The sequence below is a fragment of the Rasamsonia byssochlamydoides genome (genome assembly GCF_041956645.1).
Source record: "Rasamsonia byssochlamydoides strain NRRL 3658 unplaced genomic scaffold VTN77scaffold_49, whole genome shotgun sequence".
NCBI lineage: Eukaryota > Fungi > Ascomycota > Eurotiomycetes > Eurotiales > Trichocomaceae > Rasamsonia > Rasamsonia byssochlamydoides.
Window position 1 is genome coordinate 33,009 of NW_027192432.1, and position 27,946 is coordinate 60,954.

A 27,946-nucleotide genomic window follows, 5' to 3' on the forward strand; every position below is an offset into this window, starting at 1 on the left:
AATTTTTCTATCCCAGAAAAAGAAGACGGGATAAAAAAAATTCCAGCATCGGCAATCTTCTGAGATTAATAATGCCGATAACTGACTGACTGACTGTTTGATTGAATTGAATTGACTGTACTGTACTCCGTACTCGTGCAAATAATAAGATAGGCATAAGCTCAAACTCACTCATTTCATGCCAAAACAAAAAAAAAAAAAGTAGAAGTGACTGGTAAAGTCTAATGCCAAAACAAAAAAAAAAAAAAGTAGAAGTGACTGGTAAAGTCTAATGCCAAAACAAAAAAAAAAAAGTAGAAGTGACTGGTAAAGTCTAAGTACACTGTCACAACTCACGAGTCATCCGTGGATCCAGATCGTACATAAACAAAGCTAGCTTCTACCTAGCTCTCCTCCTCCTCCTCTTCATCCTCATCATCATCAAAAACAACCCCAACCTCACCCGTAATATCCCACCGGTCCCCCTTCGCCGCCGCACTGACGTATTTCACAAACTTGAGCGTGCCGCTGTCGCGCAGGACAATGCTCATCCGATTCCAGCCGGCGGCCGTGCTGAAGAGGATTCCGTCGTCCTCGCCGGCAGCGGCTTTGTAGATCGCTGGGTCGGATTTGGACTTTTTGGGCTTGGGCTTGGAGCCGTTTTCCGCTCCGTTTGCCTCGTCTTCTTCTTCGTCTTCGTCTTCTTCGTCGTCGTCGTCGTCGCCGGCCATGTAGATTTCGTAGCCGCCTACGGAGGGCTCGTCGGGAGTCTCCTCCTCCTCCTCCCCATTCTTCTTCTTCTCCGTGGGCTTGTCTTCTCCCTCGCCATTCTCTTCCTCCTCCTCCTCGTCATCATTGTCAACCTCCTTCTCCCATCCAGGAGTAGGGGTAAGACCGATCGTGAATTCCAGCCGCGGCTCCTCCCCGTCATAGCCACTGGCAAGTGTATAATCCTGTCCACGACGGAACCGCCGAGCCAGCAGATTGTAACTGGTAAGCCGATCCAGGCCCGTGATCTGAGACAGCCACTTCCGGAACGGCTGCGACGGGAGAAGCTCGGTCAGTAACTCCTGGATAGGCGACTTCGACTTCGACTCCGACGACGCATGGGGCTGCTGGAAGAGATAGCGGTGTTTGTGCGGCGGACGGGCAACCTTCCACTCCGTGCTCGATTCGATCTCGTCTGAGGACTGCGGCAAGGTGGCCTTTTCCTGCTCCTCGATGTAGGCCTTCACCCGTGCCGCGAACTTATCTGATAGCACACGCTCCAGGCTGAGTGAGGAGTCGTTGGCGAACGTCTCCGACAGCTCCTCCGCAATGTCGGGCGTCAAGTACGACGGGGCGATAAATTTGAGGAGAAAGTCGAGATCCGACTCCGTGAACTCGTTGTCGTCAGATCTCACGGCCTGCTTGCCTTTGCCCTTGCCCTTGTCCGCGGTAGCATCCTCCCAGTCCACCGGCTGAGGTTGGGGCTGGTCATAGATGTCGCCTCGTCCTTGAAGTTGTGAAAGGCTGCTTCGCTCCGCCAACTTCTCCTCCAGACCCTCCTCATATCCGTCTTCCCCTTCCTGCGGGATGTGGTACCATCCACTGATGGCCATGCGCACCCGCTTCTCCTTTCCTTTCTCACTTTCTGCCGGATGATACACTTCCTCAACGTCATGGAAGCTCTCGCCAGGCTGGACAGTGAAGAAACTGAGCTGGTTGAAAGCTGGGGGAATTGAGAGGCTATGGTCCGGGCTGGGGATCTTGATATCCTCCCCCTTCTCGTCTTTGACGGTCTTAGTCGGGTACAGTCGCAACGCTCCGCCCCATTCTGGGCGCCATGGCGTGTCTGGGTCCGTCAGATACAAGATGTAACTGAGACGCCGACTGCCAATGACATCGTCATGGCAGAGAAGGTGGCACCCTTCCGTGTAGACGTTGATTGCCATGTCCGTCTTGCGACCGCTGAGTTTGCCGGACCCGGTCACGGAGGCGAGATACTCGCGAAATTTCTCCGAGTAGAGCGCATCACGCAGTTGTAGGAGCGATGGAAGCCGCGACAGGGAGGCATCGTCCAACCCATCCAGATTCGCAAGGTCCCCCGACTGGAAGATCTTATAGATATCCGTCTCTTTCTCGGTGAAGGACAGGTGCTCTTGAATTTCCTGGCGCACGGAGCGGAGAAGATTGGGCTCGATCAGCGGGCAGATTACGCCGTGTTTGTATCTGCAAGAAGGCAGTGTTAGCAGGCGCAATTGGGCTGAATCTTGAAAATCAAGAATCCTGGAATAGAACAAAACCTACGGCGCCGAGTTCGCATATTTCTTGGTGTACTTCTCGAGCTCTGCCGGCTCGAACAATCCTTCGCGGAAACGCGCGATAACAGCCTCATTTGTGAGGGCCCGCTTTTTGGCCCCTGGGAGGCCATTAGCGTGGTTAGAATCTATGCTGTCTGTCTTGCGCTTCATTGTGCCTGTATCGAAGCCCTGAAAGGCGGAGCAGGATGAAGCCTTGAACTTTTTTTTTTGCGGAGGTCGGGCGGTGAGAGAAAATCTCTCGGAGATCCGGGGTCAGCCCTAAGGTGTGGCCTGATCTTGACAACCGCAATTAATTTACCTTCTACCTTACCTAAGGCATTTAATATTATTATTGCTGGCGAATTAGCATATGCAGGTCAACAAGTAGTGCTGCTAAGTAGCGGCAGGAGGCTTTCCTGGATCTAAGCTCGTCAGTGTCTATGCAGTCCTGATTGAAGGAGTATAAATCCATCAAGATTTACAGTATTTTGATCAAATCATCCCACACTATAATTACTAGCGGAATTGTGCAGTTACAGGTTTATCCACTTTCTCACCATTTGTGAGCTCGGACTATGCTCAAAGCTCATCATAGTAGCCATAGGAATCTCCGTAGTCCTCTTGTGTGAACATTTGGCTGTCATGCCTGCTTTGGCCTCGAGTGTCACCTTCTATATTAATACGCAGGCTAATAAGGTGAAGTTTCATATTTCGGCTGCCCCTGTTCTTAGTGCTCTTGAGGATGACAGCTGAATGTCACTTTCCAGATAAAAAAAATAGCCAGTCGGAGAGCACTCTTTCGGAACGTCACAAGCGGCGCATACAGTCCACGGGGATGCCGATTTCTCAGCGACTATGCCGAAGATGGGCATTGCAGGTTACAAGGACACATTAATAGCCAGGTCAAATATGTAAATGCGTCAATTAATTGTATTTTAATCTAGTCCGGCCAGGGACAGTGCTTTGCGCAGGGTCCGTCATACAGGCCTTGATCTTGCATAGAAAGGTCTGGCCAGCAATGTTACCGATATCCCTGCTTCAGTTCTTCAGGAGCAAGCGAGTGTCGAGCCATGCAGGTAGGTACGGAGTAGTCCGTAGTCAGTGTCGGGTCTTGTTGTCCACGGTGTGGCTGTGTCGATGTCTGGTGGGGTGGCAATAGGAACCCGGAAAAGCCAGTCTAATCGTATGATGTCAGCAGCAGAATCAACAGCAGATATGATGCTTATCTAATTGGCATTAAGATAATATAGACGATTAGGAGATAGCCATCGTCCCGCATAGATGATGGATGTTGTGAAGCTTCTAGACAGCCTGATGAATAAGATGGCATCATCCTGATTATCTTATCTCGCTTGGCGCCCGTTTCGCGGCGGGGATTGCATTGTTTGCCGTCGGTTCGCCATCAACATCCACCTGCATACATATCGCCTCCCTGCACTGCTTTAGAGACTTCTCGTCTCATCCCTATGCTATCCAGTATCAGACGGCGGGAATGCGATGGAACAGTCCCAGGAAGAGATCCCAAACAACGAGCGGCCAGGCACCCCGCCACGCCCGCCGTACTCGCCAGTGACGCCGGTGTTTGCGCATCTGGAGACGGTGTCCGGTGCAGCATCGATTGTCCCCCCTGGCCCTGAACTCTCTCCGACAACAGTCCAACCGACACAAGGCGGTATCCCCGGTCCTTTCTCTGGGAGTGTTCCCCAGCAGCAGCCCGCGACTTTCGCACCGGAGCCCGCTCCGGTCCCGATATCAGAGAGTGACAATCCGGATGTTATTGCCCTGCGCTCTGCCATCTCCATCCTCCAGCTCCAGAAACAGCGCAGCCTGCAGGATATTAGGACGTTGGACAGGTTGAAGAAAGCGGCGGCTGCAGATCCGGAGAAGTTCGCGCAGGAACTGGTCGCAGGCCGTCTCACGTCGGAGGACCCAAGCGATCTGGTAGATCTTCTTCCTCCGGGTGAAAATAACGATAATGTGGACTCCTCCCAGACTGGAGAGAGAGCTTCGGCTTTTGACAAAATCCCCAAGCCCCAGAATGTCGTGCGGATGCCCCCGATCAACTGGGCGAAGTATCACATCGTAGGAGAGCCGCTGGACAGGATGCACGAGGAGCAGCGGCAACGGCCATCTCCTGGAGAGCCACGACGGGATGATCTGGCGCAGAGAGCACCAGAGCATGTGCTGGCGGCTCCTTACAGACCACTAACAGACAAATTGGATAGCCCGGCCAAAGGACGAGGCACGAAGAAGGAAAAGAAGACTTAAAAATGTGCATTTGAGCATGTCATTTCATCGTTCTCAGACATTGGTCCTTATTGGACGAGTGCTAGTTGCCTGCGTTATGAACAAAGAACAGGAAGGCATATCTTTGCTCAACTCATTTCCACCAGAGAAGACATGAGAACACAATCTGCAGAGCCGGTGTCAACCTCGATGCTTCCCCGCTGTCAAAGATTGTTCATTTAACAAGACACCGCCCTCTGCAGTTTGAAATGAGCTTCCTTCGAGTTGCTCCCTCCACCATAACCCTTCCGTTTCTGTGGGACAAATCCCCAAGAGACGAGCGTCCTCGCAACTGCAGAAGGGCAGATCGTACTCCGGGTCTGAGTATTCCTCAAGATCCCAATATTTCTCACTCAAGACGTTATCGTACGCGGTGGGAGAGTCGGGATTGGCCTTGTCGAGGATCTGTTCGATGGAATCTGCGGAAAGAGCTGGAGTTGCAGGAATCTCTTCTTCAGAGATTGACTCGTATTCGTCCTGCTGCTATCGAATTAGCAGTGCTTCTCTTTGACTTCATCGCCCTCTCTTTTTTTTTTCCCCTTACCGTCTTGCTCGATTCGCATGTCACCGATTGAAATCCCTCCTGCACCATCCGTTCGATATTCTTAGGAGGAACCGGATTGAACGGAAGCGGCGGAAGCATCGGCAGCTCCGAATCAAAATGATATTCTTCCTGGGGAGGATACATCCACTCGATGGGATACAAGAGAGGTCTTTCCCCCGTCGTTGTCTTTGAATTGATGAGGGGCTGGATCTCGGCATGGTGGACGGGAAGAAAGATCATGGAATTGTACTCGGTTTCGGTTTCTTCCATGGACTGCTGGTCGTCGGACGGATAAGTATCGTCGTTGTCATCGTAGACGTCGTCGTCGTCAGGATTGGATTCATCCTCCTCGATGGTCTCGTTGGTGTTTTCTGACTGATTGACACCGACGCCCATGAAGTGGAATTCGCTTTGGGGATTTTCCATCTGCTCGAGATCTGCCTGCTCCTGCCCCTCGCCGTCTTCCTCTCCATCTTCCGGCCTGCGAGAAGTTAGCTCTTTGAACTGAAGAAGTGGAGCTTGACGATCAGCATCCTGGCTGTCGTTCTCTCGACATTTTTGTTAAGATGTCTTGATCGGCCAGCCTGCTGGGTATCATTACCTTGGAGAACTCTCAGCTGGAGGAGTTTGGAATGGGAGATTTTCAAACGGAGGATTCTCGACTGGAGGAGTTTCGACTGGAGGAGTTTCGAATGGAGGAATTTCGACTGGGGGATTTTCGTGGATTTCGGATGGAGGACTTTCAAACGGAGGAGTGTGGAACGGAGTTTGCAGCGCCATTTCTCAGCAACTGGGACTTGGATTCTGACGTTGGATCTGACAGGAGAGAAATGAACAAAAAGAAGGAACGAAGCAAAGTGATTACTCTTAAAGAGATGAAGGACAAGTCTCATGTGATGTGATGTGATGTCTTTCACACCTGTTTGAGATGATGATGAAAGACCACTCCTTCAGATCGGAAGCTATATCCAGGAATCTGAGAGGATAAGACAAACGAGTGAAGGGATATTACAAAAGGAGTGAAGTATGAAGAACAAGAAGAACAAGAACAGAGACAGAAACGGAAGCAAGTTGTTGCTTGCTTGCTGTGATGAGAAGGAGAGATCAAAACATGAACGGAGATGTCATCAGATAGATGATGTCCTGGTATCGACAGGATGGGTTGGTTGTCATTGTAGGCAACGATGGATGCTATACTGCTACTGAACTTCCGATTCACTTGACCTGGACCCGCGTCATGCGCCGAGAAGAAGGACGATAGGATCAGGACACTGCGGTGGGGAGGACGATGATAGATTGAGATGGTCATGAGATCCAGATGGGTCTCTCTCGGCAGGCAGCGGAGGGATACCAGTATGAAAAAGAGGAATTTGATAAAGCTGATGCTAAACTTGCATCTATATCCTTCATGGAGATGGGGTTCGTGGATTTTGTCATCAAGCATGAGCATGATAAGAGCATTCATCCTTTGTGCAGTTGCACATACCAATTCTTGGTTTGGATTGCTACCTAGTTGTATTTCTGTTTTCTTTGGCTTCATAAATTCCTTCAGTAATTTACTTTAATGACCATGAAAGAAGACAGGGAAAGAGAATTAATAACGACTACAGTTTGGCTCCTCCCTCCTTACCCTGCTCTTCCCACCGCTTCACCCTGCTCAACGCCTCCTCAGAGTTAGCCTCCTTGACCTTTTCAATCTGCTCTCGCCAGGCCTGGTTTCCAGGCTCATCATCCAACGCAGCCAGCGTCTGCCTGTACAACCCTTCCTTCAGGGTCGTGTACGCCGGCGACTTCGCCAGCTCAAACAGCTTACGGTCATGAACGAGCTTGACAGCTTCGTCCAACCCGCCCAGGGCATCCACCAACCCGGCGCTCAGCGCCTCCGGGCCGGTGAACCGCTTGCCCTCCAGGATCAGCGACCGCAGCGTCGTCAACGACGCCACCTTCTCGCGGAAGATGCTCGTCATGGGCGGCTGCAGTGGCACGCCGAGATGGATCTCGTTCAGGCAGAGGAAGCCTCGCGAGGGGTTCTGCACGCGGTAATCGTGGTACATGGCTAGCATGAGGCCGCCGGCGAAGGCGTGGCCGTTGACGAGAGCGACGGTGGGGAGGGGATACCTTGTCGTTGTCAGCACATAATCAACCCTCTTTTCTACGAGCGATCTGAATAATGATGAAGATGAAGAGGAAACACTCACGTCAACAACCTCCGAAACAACCTCCACAGATACCTCTCCCAGAAACCTTCCGTACTCCCCACAACGCCCAGATCCAATCCATTGCTGAAGAACTTCCCAATCCCGCTCGTCGTGATGACGACGCCTTTGGGGAAGCGATGCTCGATGATATCCAGCGCGAAGATGAAGGCGTCGATGAAGGCGGGAGTGAGCCTGTTGTCGGGGGGTGAGGTGAATGTGAGGAGGTAGATATTATTTCCTTTGCCTTTGCCTTTGCCTGTCTCCTCTGTTGTAGTGGTAGTTGGCGTGCTGCAGACGAAGGTCCCGCCTGTGGAGATGGGGATGGAGAAGAGGGCTGTCATGTTGATTTCTCTCGTATCTTGATTTGGTGATAAGATAGATATCTCTCTCCTAGGCACTGTCACAATGAGGGTGTCTTCTTCTTTTTTTTTTCCCTCCCCTTTCTCGATCTTTATTTTTTATTGCTGTAGTAGTTGTAGTTGTGTAGGTAGAAATATTTTATTCGTTCCGGTCTAGAATCAATAATTAAATACTCCGTACCTAATTCATTGTCATTGCTTCCGAGGCTGTCAGATCTGCGAACCGAAATGCCGAGCAACAAGCGCTTAAATTAGATAGTCTTATCTTGTCTGGTCTGACAATAATCTGATTACTGATCTGATCTTCCCCACAAAATAAAGGACAAAAGAGGCGGTTGATCAATTAATTTAGTTGAATTGAAGTTAACTTAGTCTGGGAATTTTTCCTTTGTGAGCATGAGAGGAACTAACTAATTGGCTGGTTTGTCATCATATGAATTCCATCTTTTCTGTCGTCCTTATTCGGAGTTGACAGTTGTATGACTATTTAGGGGACTTTCACATGCTGAACCTGACCTCCAGCTGTCACCTGCGTTGAGTTACCTAAATTAGTTAACTTCTGCTGGGGCCCTCAAGAACGTCAACAGCAATCTAACCTTGCTAACCAGGGCCCGTCTGTAATATCTAAAAATTATCTCACTTTTAGAAGTGAAAAAAAAAGTGAAGTAAGATTTCAGTTCTGAATTGAACTGTGTGTAAAACTGTATGTCCCAAATCGGCGGTTATTGAATCTATCGCCAATACAATACGAACTAGCGATAACAAAGCACCTAAGTAGGTACTGTACTGTACAAACAGTACATATCTTCTGTATATGCAACTGATCTCTCCGCTAAAAGAAAACCATCATCTGAATGGTGCCAGACGATTTGACTTCAATTTCACTTACTTGCAGCGATATCACGAGTTGGTAGTATAAAAAGTAAAGCAGTGATCAACTTTTTGACGTCATCGGCATATCACTTATGACTGTACAGGACATTGAACTACAAACAACATCACGAACTGAAGAACGAAGAACATCTTTTGGAGAGAAGAACATCTCTTTGGAGACTACAGTTACAATTGGCTCTTGTGTACGATGTCATCAATATTACTTCTCCTCCATCTGATCTTGTGATTGCTGATATCGATTCATGCCTTGACTTTTCTGGACCCATTGCTTGATCAGACATATCGTCGTTAATATACAAAGACGGAGCGCATCAATTGGGAGACTCCTCAGACTGAACTACCCTCCATATTTCCTACAAGAAACACTTGCTCTAGGATCATTCGAATTCGGAAATGTCCTCCCCAACACCCCCCGACATCCCCCAACCCCCTACGCAAGCCGCCTACAACCAGCCCTTGAACCCCATCTCCCAGACCCCTGTGGAACAACAACATACATCAACCACCACCCGCCGCTACGGCGACCCTCCGCCCGCAATCCGCCGCACGCCTGACTCCCGCCCCTCCTCGGACATCCAACTCCTCCGTCTCGAGAAGGAACGTCGCCAACAGCGCGACGAAGAGGCCCGCCGAGCAGGCGATATCGATACCGAGTACGGCGTCGAACAGCAGCCGGCAGAAGGGTACATCGCTGCGGCGGTCGAGGGGAAGAATCAGTATAATCGTCTCCAGGCTGGCGCGCATGCGGGACCCGTGGGAAGTGCCCAGGGACCGGGGTTTATGGGGGAGCAGGAGGATACGGCTGCGGAGATGGATCGGAAGAGGGAGGAGCATGATCATATTTTGGGCCAGAGGGCGGGAAAGAGTCCTGCTTTTTCGGGAGACAGTGAGTCTGAAGGAGATGGTGGTGATGGGACGGACGTCGAGAGGCAGCAACTAAGGGAGAGGAAGAGGAAGGAGAAGGAGGAGTTGGATGTTAAGGGGTCGGTGAGTAGAGGGTCGGGGAATGTTGTCGTTTGAATTGATAAGATCAGATCGTGGTAATAGCGTGTCTCATCTTCGATTGTACTGTACTGTAAATACGACTGTTTGATTCCTAATTTATGGCTTCATGTTTGTCTGCCTCCTGCCATGCAGATAAGATATCACCGTTATTAGTGCCAGATAAGATACCAGTCTATTAGTTCGAAAACCCACGTAACCCACAATGCACTTCGTATACACAAGGGTATCATAGTCAACATGGTAATCAAACAATCTGCATCGTCGCCCCTGGTCGAAACTAACTTCGATGTGTCCACAGCTAAGTGTCTGCCTCGCTCTCTCCGATCGACGCCTTTTTCAGAGCCAAATCCTGCTTCAGCTGTTGCACGCGTTTCCCCAACTTCGCCCGCAAGATCGAATTGGTCTGTTTCTCCCACCGCGCTGTCTCTTCCCGGATGAGTTCCTCCATCTCGGCAATTTCTTCCCGTTGCTGTTGGAGCTCGCGCTGCCGCTCCAACTGCTCCTCGTCGAGCTCGGCCTCCGCACCGCCGTCCCGTTCGGTGTCGTCACTCTCGTCATCTGATGTATCCTCTGCGGCCTTGGTGATGGACGGTGTGCCGGCCTGGTCGGTCGCTGGAGCAGCGGCAGCGTCTGCGGCGCCAGCCTCTTCATCAGCCCCAGCTGCGAGCGCAGCCTCCATCTCTGCAGCGAGGTCATCCTCGAAGAGGTCGTCATCCTCCCCAGCTGCGTCTGCTTGCATGTCCTCTTCCACCTCCCCATCTGCGTCCTGCATATCATCATACTCCTCGTCGTACGCTCCGCTTTGTACCATCCCCTCCGCTCGTGACAGCGAACCGCTGTCAACCAGCTCGAATTTAGGCGGCCTCAGAGCGGCCTCATCCTTGGCGATCAAATCCGCCACCTCTCTCTCCACCTGTTCAATCGTGCGGGTGCTGATGCGGTCACGGAACCGGCGCTTTCTCACGTACTTCAGCGGTGGCGTCAGGCCATGCGGGTACTGGTAGGTTTTCTCGTCCAGGACGTCCACCTCCTTTGGGAGCGGATATTCCATCGCTTCTTTCTCGCTCTGGACGGGACCAAGGACGAGGAGCATCTGGCAGATGTCTCCAGACTTGTAAAAGCCGCGCCTGTCCCAGCTCTTCATCCCCTCGACGATGCAAGGCAGGTCCACCAGTGTGGCGGCGTATTGTTTATCGCGTATTCTGAAGATCGCGCGCCGTCCTTCCCGAGTCAGCGGCTTTATAGCGATCTGGGCGCGATCAATACGTCTCTCGTTGATCACCTGCCGGAGGTATTCGCAGTCTTCGCCAGGCACCATCCGTAGGATAAACTGTTCTTCAATCGAGGGGTCCACCTCCGTATCAGAGGCTTCCGAGTCATAGCCCACGCCCAGCGGCCGATTAGGTATCGAACCCTTATGCTTGATTCGTAACGACTGAAGGCCAGGTTGCTTGGATGGGTTCAGCTTGAGGCGTTTGGGACCTGGCTTTTCCTCCGTAGGCTCGGCGTCCGACTCGTCACCCGAGGCGACATCAGCGGGTCGTTTCTTGGGCGCTACAGGTGGAGCCTTGAGCAGGCGTTTCTTTATTTTATCGCCATCAGTACCGGCTTCAGCAAGTTTTTGCGGGCCGAACTTCAGCGTGAGCTTGCGTTGAGGAGGAGCTTCGGGGGTGGCCGTCTGCGGTTCCTGTGGAGGACCTTGCGATGGGTCTTCACCGGGCAGCTTCTTCTTGCCCAAGGTGAGCTTGAGGGACGGTCGTGGAGGGGCAGACATGGCGAAGGTAATCAGATGCACTCATACAGCAGCTGGAGTGGCTGTAGAGTGATCGAGGAGGAGGATGCGTTGAGTAGAGGCGAGTGAAAGAGTGACGGGAAATCTGGCGGTCCGAGGGTTGGCAGCGCGGATGACGTGCGGGAGCGGAAGAGAGAGCAAGCAGACAAGTTGCTCTTTTATCTCCTCCATACCGCTCATTCCTCACTGCGTAACTTGCAACATGGTTCTACACTTGTTATTCTGGACTTAGAGCTCCATTAGTTTATGTTCCATCTGCGAGGACATACTCGTCTGCGCTGCTGGTCTTGCCATCATGTCTGGGCATACCCTTCACTATGCTCTCCTGCGGCCACCAATCATTCAGATCCTGCGCGCCGCAGGCTTCCATTCCACGCGCCCGTCCGTTCTCGACACCATCGTTGATATTGCTGCTCGATACCTGATGCTGCTTGGCTCGTCCGCAGCCGGTCATGCCATGAATAGCCACCCAGACGACCCAGTGCCCAACCTGGACGACATCCGCCTCGCCTTGCAAGATGCAGGCGCGCTACGACCCCAGATGAGAGATACAGAAGAGACATGGCGCGGAGAAGAAGACCTACGAGGCCTCGAAGCGTTTCTCAGCTGGTTTTTGGGACCGGTGAATCGCGAGATCCGACGCATCGCGGGATTTGTGCCCAGTGAAGGCGACGTGATCGACGCCGACTCCCTCGAGAAGGAGGACTATCTGACGGCGCTGAAGAAGAAGCACAGCAAGACGGGCGAGGAGTCGCGGTATGCGGGGACCGTACTGGGGAAGGACGGCGATCAGCATCCGATCATCATTGAAGGCGGTGCAGCTAGCAGCATCCGAGATTGGGGCATGCAGATTCGGGCACGGGAGCCTTCCGCAGAGAGTGTGTCGTCCGCCATGAGCAGTGTGCCGAGCAGTCTTTCAGATGCAGAAGGGATGGATATATGAAAGCAGTGAAAAGACGATATCTATTTATGACCTACCAGCATGCGGAATGAAGATATACAACGCATATCGCCGTGTGTGAATTGCTTAAGGACATGTCGCTTGACGAGATTATCGGCAGACTTGGATATCAAGCTCTGAGAGGCAGTATGCCAAATTACTTCACCAAGTGAGGGCCACGAAGGACAGTTCTCTATCCGCCTTCCCTTCATTTAGTGAAAGAGCTACTGCATTTACAGGTCTTTGTGGCTTGAAATCCACAACAGATACTGAAGCAAATTCTCGGAGGTCCGAATCCGCGACAATTCTCCTGGCCGAGATGACTGATTGGACTTGCAAATCGCCAGGTGGAATCTAACAATCATGGGGGCTGAAAACACTACGTTGCGACGTGGTTTGAAGAGTGAAGATGTAGCTTGGTCTGATTGCTGGGGAAAGGACGGACTGAGCGTTTACGAGATACCCAGGATACATGTACTGTACATAGAATTCCGAAAGACGAATTGACGTCGTTATAACTGTGCATTGCTCAGAGGCTGCTTCTCGAGTGACTGTGTAGTTGTCTCCCATCGCATACAGATTGGTAAACTATTCTTGGCTCTAGCATGTGATGTTCCCCGTGACATCACCGCACGTGTCTTTCCACCATCAATTCAACCTGAAAATCTCTACTTGAGCCAAATTTCACCTTATATTTCACTTAAATTTACACTATAGAATGGTCTACGCCTTTCCCCTCCCAACCACCTCCCCCCTCTCCTTCCAGACCTACCTCTCGTCCAGCACCCACCCCTCTCTTCCGCAATCCGCCTCGACCGCACGACATGCCCTCCGCCTTGCGCTGAAGAGACACAAACGACTACCGCCCAGGGAACGAGAAACCCATCTCCAGACCGTCCTGAATGCTCTCAACGACTATCTGCCTTACCTCTTTGCCATTTCCCATGGTCTGAGCGGCAAGAGTGTCGGGAGCAGCGGTGGTGGTGGGGTAGGCGAGGAGGTGGAGATCACGCTTCGCGCAGAGATTGAGGTCGAATGGCGTCCCGTCTTGACGTCCAGTTCATCCTTATCCTTACTGAAAGGGATGCGGGATGGCGGGCGAATTAAGGGCCGAGGACTCGATTTTGAAATCGCTTTCGTGCTGGGCACGTTGGGATATGTGCTGTCGGGCCTGGCGAGGGTGGGGGTCCTGCGCACCTTGTACGCTGCTTCGACCCCGACGACAGAGCAGCGCACTGCCGCTGTCCAGGCGGCGACGAAGCAGCTGCTTCAGACCAGCTCTGTCCATTCCCTGCTCGCGTCGTCGTACAGTCTTGCAGAGGGTTCTTCTGCTACGGCGGTGCCCGATTTCAGCTCCGCGACACAGTCCGCGCTCTCGTCGTTGGCTCTCGCAGAGGCGACCCTCCTTGCTGTTCTGAAGGATGATGCCTACACGTTCGCCTGTATCCAGGCTCGCAACCCGCATGACAAGGAGTGGATGGTCCGGGCACCGGAGATTCCCAAAGTGCGAGCGCTGCTATTCGCACGGTTATGTGTGCGTGCGGCAGAGTATGCAGAGCAAGCTGCCGCAGGTCTTGGGTCTGTGGGAGCCGGTGGTCGGAACGGCAGCGCGGCAGGGAAGATCGACGAAGACCTTGTGAAGTACGCGCAGACGCTGGGCAAGGTCGCGCGGGCGAAAGCCTGCCGGTTCTTTGGAGTGGACGCGGAGCTGGCGGGCAAGGTTGGAGAGGGGATTGCATGGCTGAGAGCGGGGAAAGGCGCTTTGGGGTTCAAACGGGCGCTGGCGCCTGAAGAAACCACAGGCAAGGGTGGTACTATATCCAGGTTGAAACGAGAATGGGCCGAACGCAGGGAGGAGCGTAAGTTGGAGAAAGGCAATGTTGGAGGAGGAGGAGGGCACAACGGTGAGTTGGACCGCGGAGACGGTGCTGGGTGGGAGGAGGAGTGTCGAGTGCTCGACATGCTAGAGACGAAATGGGTGAAGATGAACAATACAGTAAGCAGACACTCCCCCCCTTGTTTGTGTTAGACGCTGGAGTTGTCTAAACTAGAGTCAAGGTTTCCACGCAAGTCATTCCACCATCTGCATCTCTTCTTTCGAATTTGCCTTCCGGTCGAGATATCCATAGTGCTCCCGGGCCATACACGCCGCCCTCGTTGGACGAAGATCAGCTTGTTCGCATGCGGGCTCCCCCGGATGAGGGGGAGCAGCAACTGCCTGGGCTGGGTGAGAACGATGACAGTGATGAGGAGGGCAGTCCAGGGGAACCCCCAGGGGCGTTTCCCTCGAAGCCTGTGACGACGGACAGTACCTATTTTTGATCTAAATGCTATCTATATACGCCTGATGATTGATTTCTTGAATGAGATAGATAGATACCCAAGATACAATTCATGACTGAAGTCTGTCGCGTGCATGCGAGCAGAGACAAAATGGTTCCCCATTGACTTAGGTAACTTGGAACTAAAAAAAAATCTGATACATATGTACAGTACATCTCCACCTTTCTTCCTCCATCCCATACAACGGACCACCTTGTAATAGCCAGCGAACAAAGCTGCGAGATCAGGAGAAGTTGGTTTGCTTGGACCAGTCAATGATGACATCATCGACGCAAAACATGTGTATGTCAGGTCAATTCATTTCGAGACGAGAAAAACGGTTCAGCAGTAGACGTGAAATGCGGATAGACCAGGTCGAAGAAAGAAATCCCCGCCGAATGAGAGGGGTGAGAGGTATGCATAATTCCACCTTGGCCTTCACGAGCAAGCCAGCGCCTCCTCCCGTTGACCCAGTAATTTATTCCATAATTTATTCTTTCCCTCCCGGGACGAGTTGGGTGCTTTATGACAGCTTGGCGTCCTCTCCGGCCTTGGAAAAGTAGTTCTTCTCCTGGAACAGATAACCCTTGATCTTGCGGTCCTTGAGAAGCTCAAAGTATCGTTCTGATGGCAGAAAAGTCAGCAACACCGATTCCTAGAAAGCAGAGAAAGCAAGAAAAGAAATCTTCTACTCACCCCGCAACTTCCCACACTTCTCGAGATGATTCACTCCCTCGCGGGCGTAGCACTTGCCCAATTCCTCGCCCACCAACCGGGCCATCATGCTCCGCACCCACTGCTCGCGGATGATCGCGTCTCGCGCATTGTGCACGGCAACGTTGTCCTCGAAGTCGACGCCGTCGAAGGTCGGAGGGACGGTGGGCTTCTTGGCCAGGAAAGCGGCGGATTCGGGGGTGGGCATGTCTCTCTCTCTCTTTCTTTCCTTCTTTCTTTCCCTTTGCTGAGAGGTTGGTGGAGGAGCAATTGGACGGACGTTGGTGGCTGTTCGTGGAATTGAATGGGTCGTTTCGCTCTCCTTCGGAGAGAAGTAAGCAGGTCCCAGCAATTGTCGTCGTCTCCTCGTCGGAGTTCCAGGTTGTTCACGGCTGGGTTGTTTTGGAGACGATGTGATTGGTCGAGCGCAAAAGCGGAAGGAGGGCTTTGGCGACTGGCTCCGCGGCAGAATTATCCTTGCACATCAACCACCACCACCACCATCATCACCAAGACAGTTCAATTAATACGGTCGAATCAAGTCCATTCTGAATATCGAGTTCATGAACTAGCAGGTTTATGTTCCGCGCTACTGAAATTTAATTGTTCTCGCCACGCCACGGACTGCGCGGCAACTACCCTCATAGCATGGCCGCCGTAGCTACAGCTATCGAGTATGTCGACGGGAATAGACTGGATGCAATCTTGCCTGTTGAGTGTCTGAGACAAGTCGTCACGTCAAGTTCAATGTGTTTGTTATTCCTGCAATTCCTGATCGGATGCTGAAGGGTTGATTTAACAGGCGTCACTTCACGCCTCTGGGCTGAGCCCATTAATCCTCGACATGAAGTCAGGTAGAGTGAGCCTCAGGTTTGACTACATACTTTTATGATCCTCTCATAAAGAAGCCGGCTTGGACAGAGTGATGGTCTTGCTGCTAGGTCAGGCTTTCGAGTCAAGTCGTGAAGCTCAGTTGTGTCAATGCTCGAGTAGTCCCAACGTTGATCAAACAGATCTGCTGGAAGAAAGAACAAATACCTCGCGACATATACTGTACATACGACCAGGATGGATGCATTTGTGCATTTGATACGTATAAGGATAATTTCTTCCGAAGATCCAAATAGAAGCCAGAAATGTTACAGAAGACTGATATCAACGACCGCGTGGAGCACTTGGTTAGTCAGGATTGGGAAGCTGAAGTTGAAAAAGCCTCCTCTGAAGAAGAAAATCCTCGAGATTCTTGTCGATAACGCCGATGGCATGTAGGTTGCTTGCTCATCCTAGAAGGGTTCCTACGACGTTGTTTGGATTTTACTTACAGCTGCTCAATATATGCGCCCAGAGTAGCAACCCGATATGGAAGCAGATCTCTGCAACATGCCTCATGGTTTAAATTCACCCGAATTCTAAAAAAAAAAAATACGGCAACAAACTCGAGCGTTTTGTGACGAAGCTTCCTTGGAGGTGTCTTACATGGGTCCACTGTCCTTTATGTTCAATAAAAGGCCATGGAATATGAAATGAGGGAATTACTCTGCACATCAAGAGAGTCTATTGGAATAGAAATTGAGCAAGATCTCTAGGATATAGAGACGAGGATGTAATCGAAGTGAATAAAATATGGGTTCATCCGACCAATCCACCACTCTATGGAAGAGTATATGTATTTTACTACATAGTCCCCAAAGCGCCACCCAACGGCAGCAAACACGGCACTCGCGACATTTTTAATTGACTCAGCCACTGCTCATATGGTGCTATCATGCTCCTGTTTGTTCCTATCTACTGTAACTCTGTAAGGCTTTCTTGACGCTGGACCATATAACAATAAGTACTTATGCTCTCTACCATCGGCTGCTGGCATGCTAACTCACTCCGGATAATAGCGCCTATTTCTTTGATCGCTACTTCTATCAAGTCAACAATATTTATAGATAAGGAAGTCCGGGAACTTGTGTAACGGATCATGTCGAGTAGGGGCAAAGCTTCGGCAGCCATAATACATACAATTGAGGGTGTTACATAGATAAAGCAACGTTGCTTCGGCAAGCTCTGTTATAATAGTATTATATAAAATAGATCGTTCCATAGCGATACGTTGCACTGCTCCGGCAAATCATCCCGGTTTTCTTGATGCACGAAGGCCTTGCTTTCTCCGACTGTGAGCTGGACCTGATAACATCACCCAACTCATTCAAGAAGGATCACGTTGACAGAGACCCCCAAAATCAAATCCCTCTTCACCATGCATCAATGGAAAAAAAAAAGGTCATCATGAACAAGGCAAAGACCAACGTTTGTTTAATGTTGGTCTTTGCCTTCAATCATACCGCTAGACCACTACTCCAGTTGAGGATTCGAAAAATGTTTAATTTTATCTTATGAGCCTACCTCATTACAACTGTATCCATACTCATACGACCTATCTATAACTCACCAATAAGAAATCAATCAAGAATTGGCAAGCATCCTTCATTTAATACAGTGCAAGAAAGATGTAAGCCATGGATATACCTTTCTTTAAGGCAATTGGAACTTTTGACCACTGTCAGTCTTCCTGCTGAATTTGCATAGCCTTATATATATAATGTTATAACTGTCTGATCTACAGGCAGCATAATAATAAATAAATCTCTTACCACTATACTAGGCTTCTCTCCATTATCTATCACTTGGCTTCTCTTTTCTTCGAAGTTGTTGTTGCATGTATATAAAATCTGAATCTCTTGCTCTAACTACCTGTCTATATTCTCATTGTATATCTCCCTATAGCTCTCGATTTTTTCCCATATAGATGCCATTCTTTCCTTAGTTATGAGTAAGTACCCCCTAAGTAAATAGAAGGACCTTGCTTGGCATAATGGTTGGTGTCCGCTTACATTCACCAGCATAGTATACTTCTATCCCATGGGCAATAATAAAATAGGGCAGGACCTAAGCATTTTGTGAGATTCTAAATCTGTTCAACATCCCATATTTTATTGCTTGGAGTCAGCCAATGGGTAAATATTTGCTTCACAGAGTAAATACAGTATCATCTCCAGAGACTTCTCTCTTTTTTTAAAGCCCCCCAAGACCTACATATACAGTAAAGGATAGAGCTGAGCTATATATACGGAGAATTAGGTGTCGAAGACAAAGAAAGACTTGCCACAATACAGCCTGACCTCATACATAACCTCGGTAGGCCTCGCCGGCACTAGAACACACGCATAATCTCGGCAGACAAAATGAGGAGTAGGCTACATAATCAAATGCAAAGAGACTTGCTGGAACCTGACCTCATGCGTAACCTCGGCAGGTCTCACCAACACTAGAACACACGCATAATCTTGGCGGACAAAATGATGAGTAGGTTAGCTGATTGAATCACATCAAGGGCCTTGCCAAGATCTGGAGATCTGGCCCAGATTATGAGGTAGAATATCTAGGTGTCTGATCAAAGGCTCACCTACAGATAGTCCAACACTAAACAACACGCATTATCTTGGCGGACAAAATGATGAGTAGGCTAGCTGGGGTCTTGACAGAATCTGCCCTGATGGATCAAAGGATTGCCAACACTAGACAACACGCATGATCTTGGCGGACAAAGTGATCAGTACCTTGGTAGGTCAGGTTACCTGATCGAATCAAAAGACCTACCCAAGGTTGGGTTTCCATGGCAGAATGAAAAAAGAAAAAAAGCTCAAAGAGATCAGATCAGATCAGATCTATTTCTCTGGTTCAAGGATGAGCTAGCTAATAATAATAAAGGGACTACAGTATGTACAAAGTAAAGTAGTAGGTCAGGCACTAACAAAGAGAGAGACCAGAACAACCTGCAGAAAGAAACAAGGAATACAAATCCTACATACAAAAGACAAAGGTTTTTTTAAAAAAAAAAAGAGGAAAACTTGATTATTTGAAATTTCTGCTCTATCAATTTTGTCTATCATGTTTATTTAAGAGTCTTATAGTGGTGGTTTTTGGATAGATAGACGTCTATTCTATTCTATCTTCAATCAAAATCCGACTGATCGATCATCAGTCAGTCAGTTATTACTCAGTCAGTTAGTCAGACACAGACACATTTGTTTGTAGTCTGCAACTGTATAGTGGAAGATGGGATGGGATGGGGTATGGTATTTCAAAATGTCGCCTCGACAGAAACTCAACCAACCAAACCCTCTACTCTACGCTGTGCTGCCTTTTTTTTGTGATTGATTGACTGACAGACTAACCGACTACCTACGTCAGATGTGCTGTGTTGTGCTGTGTTGAAAATTCCGACAATCGTCGATACAAGTCATGTCCGCGCTTCGGCTTGTCAGAATCGAAAATCGAATGATCCGGAGAAGTCACAAATATTATAGTATGTACAGTACAGTATATGTATATATACTAATCGAGGATGGGTTGCATTTGGATGACTCTCTCGATTGCAGGGCGCGAAATTCCCGTAGGGATCTTTGACAGGATCTCCGGCGGAGCGTTGTACAGATAAGTAAGAGAGGGAGAATCAAAAATTTATGTAGGTAGGTAGGTACTAAGCTACTATCCACGCAACATCAACACCGATACCAAGACCAAGACCACGAGAGATAGAAGAACTTATCCATGCCCGTCATAGATAGATAGATAAATTTGATATAAGAACAAGAACAGAAGAGAAGATGAGATAAGATAAGATGAATCGATCAATACCGGGATCACGCCTGCGAGGAAGGTTTGTACTGTACATACATACATACCTCATACTACCTACCTAGGTAGGCAGCAGGCAGCAGCAGGCAGTTCAAGTCCTCTTGCGGCAAAATCCATCCATCAATTAGTCAAATCAGTCAAATCAAGTCGCAAGAAGAAGAAGAAGAAGAAGAAGAAGAAGAAGAAGAAGAAGAAGAAGAAGAAGAAGAAGAANNAAAAAAAATATAATAGTACAGTACATACATACATCCAAAGTAAGTACATTACGTACGCAAACACTGGGTACATAGACCAGATCAGATCAGACAGATCAGACAGACCATTAGAAACATAACTAGTCCGTTTCGTATAATGTAATGTAGTCGGACAGACAAAGAGATAGATCATCTTTCGCCTCGTTCGACACGACACGACATCAGCCCTGGGGATGAGGAGCCAAGACGGGAGAAAAGAAGGGGGTCCAAAAAAGAAGAGAGAAAAAGAAAAAAGAAAAAGGGAAAAGAAAAGGGAAAAGAAAAGAATTAAAAAGGAAAAGAATAAAAGAAAAAAAAAGAAAACAAGGTCTCTGTTCTAACACTCAACTGTATCACAAAAGCCAACGCCGTTGCGCGCGCACAAACACTAGTAGCCCAAATCATATGAATGCAATGCATATGAAGTGAAAAAGGCATAGTCGTGAACGCTGAACACGTAGAAAGTTAGATAGATAGATAGATAGAAAATAACTCGATCAAAACATCCAGGCGTCTGCTGCTACTGTCCTTGTTGTTGCTCTTGTCCCTGCTCTTCCCGCTTGCCGAAAAACTTCTTGAACAGCGCGCTGAGCCCGTCCTTGAATCGCTCCCATCGCGTCCGGTTCAGCCAGTTGCTGAGCTCGCGGTACCTGTACATCTCGCCCCAACAGTCGCGGCCCCATTGGCATCCCGCCATATTAACCAAAAAGTCGCGGTCCTTCTCCTGGTAATGGATCCCCAGATCGGTCCCATCACCGCACGCGCCCGGCGGGAAGGAATTAATCCGTCGTTGCGGGATGAATGCCACCCCAGGTCGGATCCACGGTTGATTGGCGTACAGATACTCGAGACTGTCTTGCTCCTTGTGTTCCCATTCCATGTGTTTCTGCTCGTACAGCACCGGGTCCCACCAGATGTCCAGAAGACGGTCGGTCCATATGGAACGTCGCACGAAGAAAGAACCCAGGTTGAATCCGCCACAGTCCTGGGAGATGATGAGGTTGATGGAGGAAGGGTCCCCATCCCCTTCGGCGGAGAGGGATATTGGATCCAGGTAGAAGTCGGTTGGGGGGTGAGAGATGTTGAGAGGGTTGTAGACGTTGATGTCGCGGTAAGTGTAGGGGCCCAAGTGTTTGAAGACGTGGTCGTGGAGGGAGTACGAGTACTCCATGATAAAGGTATGTAAATCTAACCACCAGAACCTGCTGACCGTTAGTGATGAACTAGACAAGGAAAAAAAAAAAGAACTAGCATACCACTCCGCATTCGGGTACTTGCGCATTGCTTCCCGGATGACGTCGACCTTTTCCCAGCTCTCGCGCCATTCATGGGCATATCGCTTTTTGGCCACCATGTTGACGATTTCCAGCTCGTGTCCCCAGCGTTTGGCGTATTTCTTCTTGTTCCACAGGCTGACTCGCTCGATGGCCCATTCTCGCGCTCCCTTCCACTCCATGACGCCTCCCTCGACATTGGACTCTACGATCATCACAATTTTCCGTCCACCTCCCAAAGACGATCTCCGATAGGTTTCGACAATAGCTATAAAGAACAACTAGATTAGCGAGTTCCAGTTCGCAGCTTGCAACCCGCGCAAAGCGGCAACCTACGCGTCCAGAAATTTAAGTAGCAGATAAATAAGATGATGGCCACGAGTAATAGCCTAAACCTCGTCCGACGTAAGATCGCACCCAGAAAAGAGAACAGACGGCCCTTCCAACTGCCGCCACTGCCCTGCCATCGTCCCCGACCCAGTTTCTCTTTCTCTCGGTAATCGTGCGACGGGGTGAGGCTGAATCGCGGCAAGCTGGCGGAGATCTTGCGCTTCTGGCGCGAGAAGAAACCACTGTTTCGAGTAGAGAAGGAGGGATATCCGCGCACTTCGTCGCTCTTAGCTTTCGCGGCAGCCCAGGAGATACCGCTGGGACCGGTGGGACTGTGAGAGTAGAAGTGAGGATCGCGAGGACTCGCGCTGCCGCTACCGGGGGTCAGACCAGGACTCGCCCAGCCTCCTCCCGGGAGGGGCGAAGGCGATCGCGACAGCGACATGGGCGACCGAGAGGGATCGGCGGGAGTGCCAGGAATGGCGGGCAGCGGAGGGCGGCTGAAGGATCCCGCGGAGAGGCCGGAGGAGCTGCCCTGGGCCCTGGCCTCGCGCGCGGGAGACGCTTGTTGGAGGCGGAGTGGAGGGACAGAAGTCGAAGAACGGCGTCGATGATGGGATCCCGAGACGACGGAGGAGGAGGAGAAAGGATTGATTGTTGAGGAAGGATCCAGCATGAAAGTGGGAAGTTGAGAAAATGAGGGAGGAAATTTGTTTTAGAATTAAGAGGTGTGGCTGTTCTCGGCGGCGTCGGGGGCGCTGCAGCTGGGTAGATGCGATGATAACAGCAAGAATGCGGAGTGGATTAGTGGCTGCTGTCAGCGCTGTTCCCGGGTCAAAACGATTTGATGAGATTTCTTTGACACCCCCAATCGCACGTTCTGCCAGTCAGACAGTTCCCTGTGCGCTCACAGAAAGGCGAGAGGTGAGACACAGCAGCCGGTCAGCTCTGATCGGGAACCGTTAGCGGGGGTCCAGACCAGTAAGCAGCAGCAGATGATCCTGTAATTTCGCAGCAGAGAAACAGACGGGCCAGGATCCAGCGTTGCCAACAGAATATGGCAGTCAACCACGTAGAGAATAAATATTGCAGTCGGTCCAGAACAGAGCAGAGGCAATGGGGCCGCGACCCTGACTGCATCAGGGAGCCCATGCCGAAAACGGGCAAAGGAACAGAACACCAAGACGAGAACAATCACAGCTATTAATTAGCGCCCTTTACGCCTTAGCTGATTCGGTCCCGCGAAATGGTCCGTGTCAGGAAAAGGAGGGTCAGTGTCACTGTCTGTCAGACTGGCAGCCTTCATCGTCGACAACAAATCGCCGGACAGAGGAAGTGACGAGGTTCCTGCCAAGACTGGAAAGTGAGAGAACAGCTCCAGTTTCCCCGTCAGAGGACCAAATGACACGTGCAAATAATTCATATTGAGGAGATCATTCATAATGAGGACAATTGGGCGGTAAATCATGGACTGTAGGTCAGAGCAAGAATGATCCTAAGGCGTTGAGGGAGCGGGTCACGAGTTGTATACAAGGGTATGCAGTCATCATGACCATCGAAATGACGGTTATACTGCTAAACGAATTGAATTTCCAACAGACTTCAGCCTGGGACTGCCAATATGATTTGCTGGCCCGTTTTGTTTATTTTGAACTATTATCTAAATTCTAATCCTTGATAAGACCAGCACTAAGCGACTCTGTTTAAGCCTAAATTAATATTTGATGCTGTACGACATAAAAGCGCCAGGATATGATTCCTACCTCTCGTCCACGGTAACATTATTAACCAGGGCTGGTGCGATTCGGCAAGCTTATCCGGCGTCGTCCTCTATACGGCTGTTTGCAAAGCCTTTGTTCCTATTAGGAGAAGATTCCTTTTCTAGCCTTAACTGTTACTAGTGTTTAAGCATGGCAGCGTTCCCTACAGAGAATGTATCCTCAATATATCTACCACGAACAGTCCGGGTAATAGTCTTATTTCCTCCTGAGTAGAGCATTCATGAAGAGTGGCTATTACCTGTCACTCAAATGAAGGGAAGCAAATTGAAAAAGGGGCCAGCACAACAGGGAAATATAAAACATGTGTTATGCGGCCATAAATGTTACCTATTAACCCGAAGTAAAATGTAACTGATTGTTGCACCGGGCATATTTGACTGCACGTGTCGAGGTTGGAATTTGACCATTCAATGGAAAGTAATAAAAAAGAGGTGTGACAGATGCAACAGTTTACCCTAGACTGCGGCAGCATGCTGTATTTTTTTTATTTTCATTTTCATCTACCCTATCGAGTGCTTATTTCGTCAAAGATTTCGCATCTTCTGATGATGCAGTAGTGTACAGTACATAACAAACCAAGAGACATAACCAGTGAAGGATGGAGCAGAATAACCGTGCCAAATATCAACCAGCTAAACAGTCCAAATTGTCGTAGTTTTCTGCAAGAGTAGAGATACTCTGCATATCCCGGAGAAGACATGTGGTATCGCTATTCAGAATCACCAAATTGGGAGGCTTTCTTCGCTGTGCAAATGAAAGACCAACCAAAACATGAAAACAAGATAAGTGGAAATTGTAGGCCACTGCCCAATAGCAGGTCATTTTGCGACCCTTTCTTTCTCCTTGTCTGCTGGCTGCTGGTTCCGGCTCGAATCCTTCTTGGGCGTCAGCGCGTTTCGCACGATAAACCCCTTTTCGCTCTCTGGCCGTGGACGGGCACTGTCGCCATGGTAGAACTCGCAGCGAAACTTGAGGTACTGGTCCCGATGCTGGTACACGGTGATGATGTCGCCGGTGTACAGCTTGCCAAACTGGAAGCCCTCCCGGCCGCTGTCCCTGTCCGGGCTGCGCCGAAGTTCCACCCCATTCACCCAGATACACTTGCGGGTCTTCGTCGAGAGGATCGCCATCACGTCCGGGATCGTCATCCAGTCCTCGCCCGATGCGATACGAGCTTCGATGCCAGGCCTCCAGAATGTCACCTCCAGTGCGTACGCCGGAATGCGTGTGTCCATCGGTTCCGGGTAGCACACCGTCGCCTGCGGCCCACGGCCCCACGAAGTCATCCGGTCTTCCAGACGGAGCGTCAAGTCGAAGATAGAACCGGGTAGCGTCGTCAATTTACCCAGCAGAGGGCGAGGTTTGATGAATGATGAAGGGGACAGGGCATTGGAACTGTGCTGCCGAGGTCCCGAAAAGTTGTCACTGGTTCCCCCATACGTGGTGTCTGGCACCTCTGGTACCTCCTTTCCCGTGCGAGCATCGATGGTTGTCGCCAGTTCTGCAGCTAGCCGGCTGTCAAGTTCTTGCTTGTGATTATTCTCGCCATCATCTTTGCTGGGCACATCCTGGTTTACCGAGCTTTCGCTGGCTGTATCCGGAAGGGGAAGCTCGATGCGACGACGGAACGGAATAGCTTTCGGTGTCACCTCGTTAGGATTCGACTTCTCCTGGTTCGGTTCTGGGAGATCCTGATTAGCAGGCGTCGCCTCTCGGCACCGATGGCTACGTGGTGTAGCCGAAGTGTTGGCAGCAGGAGTCGCCGGATTGGAAGGGCCGTTGTCTGAAGATGACATTTTGAGCTGTCCAACGAGGGCTTCAGCTCCCATCAAGCTGGGCGCTGAGCCTCCGAAGTCGGGCATGGGGGAGGAAGGTACGGCGGCCAAGCCGTGGACGTCACCCATCGACTCACCACTAGAGGAATGGTAGCTGCTGAAGCTGGCATTATCGACTTCAGAGAACGCGTTCGGGTCGAGATCTTCTAGGATCCCAGGGCCCCGCAAGGCAGATGCGGTGACCTCCCCAAATAAACGCTTGGGAGTTGGCTGGTGGTGAATGTCGGTGGCTGGGAAGTTCTCGATCTGAGGGAGTGAAGGGTAACGAATTTCAGCTTCCTCCAGTCGCGGTCTTTTCATCTCGTTTTCATTGAAGCTACTTTTCTGTGCGTCTCCCTCGCCGTCGAAATCGTCGTTGATAGAGAGCTGGGATGCATCTAGCTCCTCCTCTACTGTCTCTTGGATCATGTCTAATGGCTTCTGCTCAGCAGGGAGAATCTCATCATCCGAATATTCATCGACGTCAGGAACATCGGCAATCCATGGATGCTGGAAGCATTCATGTTCCTTGGGACGAGCCTGGGGATCCCGGTTGAGAAGCTTCGACACAAAATCAATCCCCTCTTCAGATACACCCTCTCTGCGGAGAAGGTCCATATCCGCCTCTGTTGTCATGATGTTCCGCAGCATTTGCGCGCCCCTGTCATCTCCTCGGCCCACGTAGGGAGGCGAGCCACAAAGGATGTGGTAAAGCACCGCTCCAAGGGACCACATATCGACGGATTGATCGTAAGGGGACGTTTTGGGAGGCCTAGCAGAACAGAGTGTTAGCTGAATCCTCAATTTCAAGTCGAAGACAAAGGAACACTTACGGATCGCCCAGACGACGTCTTTTCCTGACAGCACCTTGTCGATAGTTTTCATAATCCGGGTAGACCTCTGGGGCACAGTATAGGAGCGTTCCGCAGAAAGTCTTGAGGAACGTCTCTTCCTGAACGACCTTGGAAAGGCCGAAATCGGAAAGCTTGACTCGGAGTGGATCGAGGGACGCAATGAGGATATTGTCTGGCTTGATATCGCGATGGGTGATCTTGCGCTTATGGAGATACTGTAATGCGTGCAAGATCTGTCGGGCAATAATCTTGACCATGTCTTCGGCAATCTTTCCATGGCTCTGAAGGTACGTAGAGAGCTCACCACCGGCAACGTACTCCATGATGATGTAGATCCATCGATCGTGTTCGTGGTGGTCGACATATTGAACGATGTTGGGCTGAAAATGAAATCAATGAGCTGATGTTTCAATAGACAAGAGAGAGAAGTAGTCAAGGAAGGGTAGGGGGAAGGTGCTACTTACGTGCCGCAAACCTCTCATAATTTTCATTTCGTTATCCACCTTTTGATCCAGGATCCCATTCTTCATGAACCGCCGCTTGTCAAGCTCCTTGGCTGCATATACAATACCATGCTGCTTGGTCGCCAATTTGTAGACGGTCGCAAACGCTCCCTTGCCAATCTGCCCAGTTACATTATACAAGGAACCTCCTGTCCAGTGCATTCCATAGGGATTTCCGACCGTCCACTGGAGCACCGGCTGCGAAGGAGGGGCACGGACCTGCTGGTGTTTAGCATCGGCCTCGTGCTTCTGGACTCGCTTCAGGTAATCGAGAAGATTTTGTGTGTACTGTACGGCAAAGCCATCTCTGGAAGGTATTCTCACGACAAAGCGCACTTCCGTTTTCACTATATTGTCTGAGACTACCGTGATAACAGATCCGTTGGTCAGCATTCGACTGGTCTGGTTTAAGGGCTTCCACAGGCGGCAGCCATCCACTACTGTGCCATTCGTGGAGATGTCTTGAAGCATCAGAATGCCATCCCTGTTCAAGAAGATTCGAAAATGCATATTCGAAATGTGTTTCGAGTGCTGTTGAGGCGTGAGAAGCACGTCACAACGCGCAGGATTGCGGCCGAAGCAGAATCCCATCCCCAGGTCGCGAACGGATGAAGACAGCCGTAGAGCAATGTCCCGTGCAGATGTATCCGAGCTGTCGTACTCCAAATCATCCCGTTGAAGAATATGCTGAGGGCTTATGCGCGCCGTCGCAGCGACAGCATCATGGGCGGCCGGAGAGTTGGGATGGAGGATGCAGATTATATCCGACACGTCTTGGTCCTGGAGACCCGAGTTATGGGAACCCATCCGACGGGGGTCAGAGTATGGCTGAGTAGATTCCTGAGTTGGCTCCATTGCGATGGCACTGAGTAAGAGATGTACGAGAAAGACGAAGAAAGACCAGACACGTGGGAGCTCCCTGACAGGCAGGAGTGCTATTTTATGAACCAAGCGTCTTGGGGATATCTGAGCCATCCAAAGCTGTGTGAAGTTTAGGATTGGGGATGTCAACGGACGCAGCCTGGAGTTGTTGTCTATCGCCAGCGAAACTGCTTCTAAGCAACGAAATCAACAACAACATCAGAAAGGGCAGCTTGTTTGCGTGCACGTACGTGAAGTGCAGTCAAATTGATGCCAAATAAACCTCCTAAAA

The 27,946-nt window shown here is 50.3% G+C and overlaps 12 protein-coding genes across 12 annotated transcripts; 4 read left to right on the forward strand and 8 right to left on the reverse strand.

The window, feature by feature from the left end:
• Positions 1 to 383: 383 nt before the first annotated feature.
• On the reverse strand, positions 384 to 2,432 carry VTN77DRAFT_6311 (uncharacterized protein; the record flags this gene model as incomplete). The annotated part of the gene is made up of 2 exons (XM_069422576.1): positions 384 to 2,190; positions 2,269 to 2,432. 2 exons carry the CDS (start codon positions 2,430 to 2,432, stop codon positions 384 to 386), a joined length of 1,971 nt encoding a protein of 656 aa, XP_069276124.1.
• A 1,326-nt stretch (positions 2,433 to 3,758) lies between these two features.
• On the forward strand, positions 3,759 to 4,529 carry VTN77DRAFT_6312 (uncharacterized protein; the record flags this gene model as incomplete). The annotated part of the gene is made up of 1 exon (XM_069422577.1): positions 3,759 to 4,529. The coding sequence occupies one exon, from the start codon at positions 3,759 to 3,761 to the stop codon at positions 4,527 to 4,529; it is 771 nt and encodes a 256-aa protein (XP_069276125.1).
• A 472-nt stretch (positions 4,530 to 5,001) lies between these two features.
• VTN77DRAFT_6313 (uncharacterized protein) lies at positions 5,002 to 5,517 on the reverse strand (the record flags this gene model as incomplete). Its single annotated transcript, XM_069422578.1, has 1 exon — positions 5,002 to 5,517. The coding sequence occupies one exon, from the start codon at positions 5,515 to 5,517 to the stop codon at positions 5,002 to 5,004; it is 516 nt and encodes a 171-aa protein (XP_069276126.1).
• A 487-nt stretch (positions 5,518 to 6,004) lies between these two features.
• Positions 6,005 to 6,556, reverse strand: VTN77DRAFT_6314 (uncharacterized protein; the record flags this gene model as incomplete). Its single annotated transcript, XM_069422579.1, has 1 exon — positions 6,005 to 6,556. The coding sequence occupies one exon, from the start codon at positions 6,554 to 6,556 to the stop codon at positions 6,005 to 6,007; it is 552 nt and encodes a 183-aa protein (XP_069276127.1).
• Positions 6,557 to 6,695: 139 nt separating this feature from the next.
• Positions 6,696 to 7,154, reverse strand: VTN77DRAFT_6315 (uncharacterized protein; the record flags this gene model as incomplete). The annotated part of the gene is made up of 1 exon (XM_069422580.1): positions 6,696 to 7,154. One exon carries the CDS (start codon positions 7,152 to 7,154, stop codon positions 6,696 to 6,698), a length of 459 nt encoding a protein of 152 aa, XP_069276128.1.
• Positions 7,155 to 8,935: 1,781 nt separating this feature from the next.
• On the forward strand, positions 8,936 to 9,562 carry VTN77DRAFT_6316 (uncharacterized protein; the record flags this gene model as incomplete). The annotated part of the gene is made up of 1 exon (XM_069422581.1): positions 8,936 to 9,562. The coding sequence occupies one exon, from the start codon at positions 8,936 to 8,938 to the stop codon at positions 9,560 to 9,562; it is 627 nt and encodes a 208-aa protein (XP_069276129.1).
• A 283-nt stretch (positions 9,563 to 9,845) lies between these two features.
• VTN77DRAFT_6317 (uncharacterized protein) lies at positions 9,846 to 11,321 on the reverse strand (the record flags this gene model as incomplete). Its single annotated transcript, XM_069422582.1, has 1 exon — positions 9,846 to 11,321. One exon carries the CDS (start codon positions 11,319 to 11,321, stop codon positions 9,846 to 9,848), a length of 1,476 nt encoding a protein of 491 aa, XP_069276130.1.
• A 313-nt stretch (positions 11,322 to 11,634) lies between these two features.
• Positions 11,635 to 12,282, forward strand: VTN77DRAFT_6318 (uncharacterized protein; the record flags this gene model as incomplete). Its single annotated transcript, XM_069422583.1, has 1 exon — positions 11,635 to 12,282. One exon carries the CDS (start codon positions 11,635 to 11,637, stop codon positions 12,280 to 12,282), a length of 648 nt encoding a protein of 215 aa, XP_069276131.1.
• A 715-nt stretch (positions 12,283 to 12,997) lies between these two features.
• Positions 12,998 to 14,601, forward strand: VTN77DRAFT_6319 (uncharacterized protein; the record flags this gene model as incomplete). Its single annotated transcript, XM_069422584.1, has 2 exons — positions 12,998 to 14,275; positions 14,338 to 14,601. 2 exons carry the CDS (start codon positions 12,998 to 13,000, stop codon positions 14,599 to 14,601), a joined length of 1,542 nt encoding a protein of 513 aa, XP_069276132.1.
• A 523-nt stretch (positions 14,602 to 15,124) lies between these two features.
• VTN77DRAFT_6320 (uncharacterized protein) lies at positions 15,125 to 15,523 on the reverse strand (the record flags this gene model as incomplete). Its single annotated transcript, XM_069422586.1, has 2 exons — positions 15,125 to 15,225; positions 15,298 to 15,523. 2 exons carry the CDS (start codon positions 15,521 to 15,523, stop codon positions 15,125 to 15,127), a joined length of 327 nt encoding a protein of 108 aa, XP_069276133.1.
• A 5,234-nt stretch (positions 15,524 to 20,757) lies between these two features.
• On the reverse strand, positions 20,758 to 22,517 carry VTN77DRAFT_6321 (uncharacterized protein; the record flags this gene model as incomplete). Its single annotated transcript, XM_069422587.1, has 3 exons — positions 20,758 to 21,439; positions 21,494 to 21,779; positions 21,848 to 22,517. 3 exons carry the CDS (start codon positions 22,515 to 22,517, stop codon positions 20,758 to 20,760), a joined length of 1,638 nt encoding a protein of 545 aa, XP_069276134.1.
• A 1,923-nt stretch (positions 22,518 to 24,440) lies between these two features.
• VTN77DRAFT_6322 (uncharacterized protein) lies at positions 24,441 to 27,768 on the reverse strand (the record flags this gene model as incomplete). The annotated part of the gene is made up of 3 exons (XM_069422588.1): positions 24,441 to 26,208; positions 26,270 to 26,670; positions 26,755 to 27,768. 3 exons carry the CDS (start codon positions 27,766 to 27,768, stop codon positions 24,441 to 24,443), a joined length of 3,183 nt encoding a protein of 1,060 aa, XP_069276135.1.
• Between the last annotated feature and the right edge of the window lie 178 nt (positions 27,769 to 27,946).